The 3,017-nt window shown below is 49.1% G+C and overlaps 1 protein-coding gene across 1 annotated transcript; it reads right to left on the reverse strand.

The window, feature by feature from the left end:
- Positions 1 to 1,703: 1,703 nt before the first annotated feature.
- Positions 1,704 to 2,641, reverse strand: LOC119310803. The gene has a single exon (XM_037586421.1). It carries the CDS (start codon positions 2,548 to 2,550, stop codon positions 2,179 to 2,181), a length of 372 nt encoding a protein of 123 aa, XP_037442318.1. The 5' UTR covers positions 2,551 to 2,641; the 3' UTR covers positions 1,704 to 2,178.
- Between the last annotated feature and the right edge of the window lie 376 nt (positions 2,642 to 3,017).

The raw sequence follows: 3,017 nt of genomic DNA on the forward strand, positions 1-3,017 counted from the left end.
CAATGGTATCCCGCATCCATCCGTGGACCACTTCAAACTTCTGCTTTCCTGCAAATCGAAACCAAACTAGAGGGGCTTTGCGGGAGTCCGGACACCAACCACGTAGAACTCTAACACCTCCAGCCCACCCAAAACTGAGTCGGAGCCATCGCTTTTGGAGCTGGCCACATTCTATTGCGGCCACCTGAAGCAACTCATCATACGCTGGACAAGTGATGCGTAAATCTCCGAGCAAGTAAGTTGTGATATGTGTTGATCATTTGGCCGGATATGCAACTTGTTGGACGAATATGCAACTTGTTGGCCGTATGTGCTCTATCGGTCATTTGGCCGGACTCAGATATGCAACCTGTTGATAATGTTTTACTTTGTAGCATTATCGTGCATGCAATTTGTTCTTGAAAGTTGTAGAAGAAGAACTTTGTCTTCATGCATTCTTGGTTGAAGTTGAATGGACAACCCACGTGGAATGTATTCATTGCCAACTCCGCCAAGACCACTGACATGGGCACCAAGGAAGAAACAGGCGATCCAACCGACCCAGCAAAAGAGTCGACAATAAAGGTTAGAAGAGGGTTTCGGAGAAAGAAATGGGAGAAGGAGAAGGCCAAGCGAGAAGGGGTGGCGGCCAAGATGACAAAGAGGTTTGAGAAAGTCTGTACCAAGAAGAAGCCATGTGCCAAGTGCTCCGACATCAAGAAGGCATGTAAGGCTGAGAGGTTAACATGTTGATGGTGGCGATCGAGAAGAAGCTCAAGCTTTTAGAGAAGAATGCCATACTTGAAGAGAAGAAGGTTGAGATTGCAGCCGCTTCAGAGGAGACGAAGATGTTGACCTTAAAGATGAAGGATTTTGATGACGATGCAAGGATGGTCGTGCAAGCCGGCCGTCATATGACGTTGAAGCGCATGAAGGATCAACTGCAGTGGGGAAAAAGAGGTGGCCGAGAAGGTGGCGGCAGCAGGGTGAGTGTGGAGGCTCCGATTGGTGGTCTAGTAGGACAGAAATATTTTTTTTGCATGTGCTGTCAAACTAGTATTTTTCTGCGATCAGGCATATGAAAATTATGCAAACTTGTCTCCTTTTGGTTGTGATCGGATGCTCTGTGATTGGATTGAATTCTAAATTGACCGGACCTATTTTGAATGGCCAACTTCTACATCACGGTCCACGGAATGGTCCTTATTGATCCGCACAGTATACGTGTTTGACTTGGTGCCGGTGTTGGAGATGCACTAACCTCATGTTGGTTGGAGGGTATGGGTTTATGATGGGGTAGGTATGTCGAGGTAACAAAAATAACACGACTGAGACGACCAATTCAGTTGCTAAGGGCATGTACGATGGTGCTATTTTAGGAGTGACATGTAGAATAAATAATGAGGTGGAGGAGAGAGAACTCATAAGAAAAAACTTGTCTTATCTTATTTAAAAGAAGACAAGAAATGATCTCTTAGAACAATATGTCTCATCATATTTTTAGGAATAACTAGTTATTGAAGATAAAGTTAAAATATAATTCATTGTAGACATTCTTTATTGTCATCTATAAATTAAATGTAAAACTTAAAATAAAACTATTTTATCAATCATTATACACGCCCTAACAAACATGCCGGGTAGCGCACGTAAGGCATATAGGTTGGCCATCCTACTTGTAACTGCCGGCTGGTGCGACTAATTAATCAACATTATCTTGGATGTGACTGATTGAAATCAACTTTATCCTTCCCCGCAAAAAAGAAAGGAATCAACTTTATCCTTGACGCGACTCATTCAAAGCATCATGATTGGAACACATGAACTTCTTTTAATCAACATGAACAGAAATCAAATTTAGCCTAACCTTGGCCATTTGGCACCTGCGTGCTAACTAGAGGCAAAGGGGATCGATCAACTAGGAGGCCGTACATATACGTAGGAACTCTTGGACTTGGGATTCTATTTGTAATTACATCACGCCGATCGATGGTCACATTGCTGGCTGCGCTCATTCCAGACCACCGTCGTCGGAGCCCACGGCCCCCGCGCGCCTTGCCACCGGCCACACAATAAAACCGAGCCGGTGGCCTTGCTGCGCGCGGCCGCACCACTCAACGACGATTGCTGCTAGAACTAAACTAACATACAGTTCGTGTCCACTAGGCGACTAGCTCGCCGGCACCGGGCCAGCTACTCCTACTCGAGGCGCAGCATGCGCCTGAGGTCGCGCGTGGCGGCGTCGTTGACGGCGGCCGCGGGCTTGTGGAGCGGGAACTGCGGCAGCGGCAGCGAGCTCGGCTCGGGGGACGCGGCGGAGAAGGCCGGGCCGGCGTACACTTCCGCCGCAGGGCGCCTCGCCGGAGCGGCCGCAGACGTCACCTTCCCGTACGAAGAAGAAGAAGAAGAAGAAGAGGAAGGCCGCCCATGGTTTCTCCGGCCGGTTGTCGAGGCCGATGGAGGAGGAGACTTCCTGGTGGTGCCGGGGTTGCTGGGCCTCCGGTGCGCTGCGCGGATCCTCTGCGGCTGCGGCTGCAGGATGTTGTGCGGGCGGAGGACCTCAGTGGCCATATGAGCGGAGATGGGCGATCGAGAGAGGGAGAAAGGGGGAGTGGAAGATTGAGAACGCAGTTGATTGCGGTGTGGGAATGGAATGGGGATGGGAGGGGATGTTATATGGGGGAAGAGGGGAGAACGGATGATGAAGTGAAGACGCGTCGTTGGCCGACGCGGTTGGTGTTGCGGAGGTGGACTTGGACGACTTCCTCCCAATTTCTTCGGTCCTCGCCCGGTTGGTTGATCTGCGCTTCCGTTGCATGTTCGCGCCGGTTTCGCAGGGTCGCTTTCTTGTTCCTTTTACGTGTCCCATGTACTCCCTCCGTCTCGTGACATAAAATGTTTCTTAATCAAACATTCTCTGTCCTATAACATAAGACGAGGGTGTATTCCTTTTCTCATAACTAGCAAAAGGGCCTGTATGTTGCAACCGGAGAAAAAAAGATCATAATCTCGAATGGCGATGACCACATTTTGTTCAC

The sequence above is a fragment of the Triticum dicoccoides genome, chromosome 5B, assembly GCF_002162155.2.
Source record: "Triticum dicoccoides isolate Atlit2015 ecotype Zavitan chromosome 5B, WEW_v2.0, whole genome shotgun sequence".
Classification (NCBI taxonomy): domain Eukaryota; kingdom Viridiplantae; phylum Streptophyta; class Magnoliopsida; order Poales; family Poaceae; genus Triticum; species Triticum dicoccoides.

Excerpts from the sequence above, each read along its gene's own strand:
- LOC119310803 (XM_037586421.1), bottom strand. The coding sequence starts at position 2,550 with ATGGCCACTGAGGTCCTCCGCCCGCACAACATCCTGCAGCCGCAGCCG.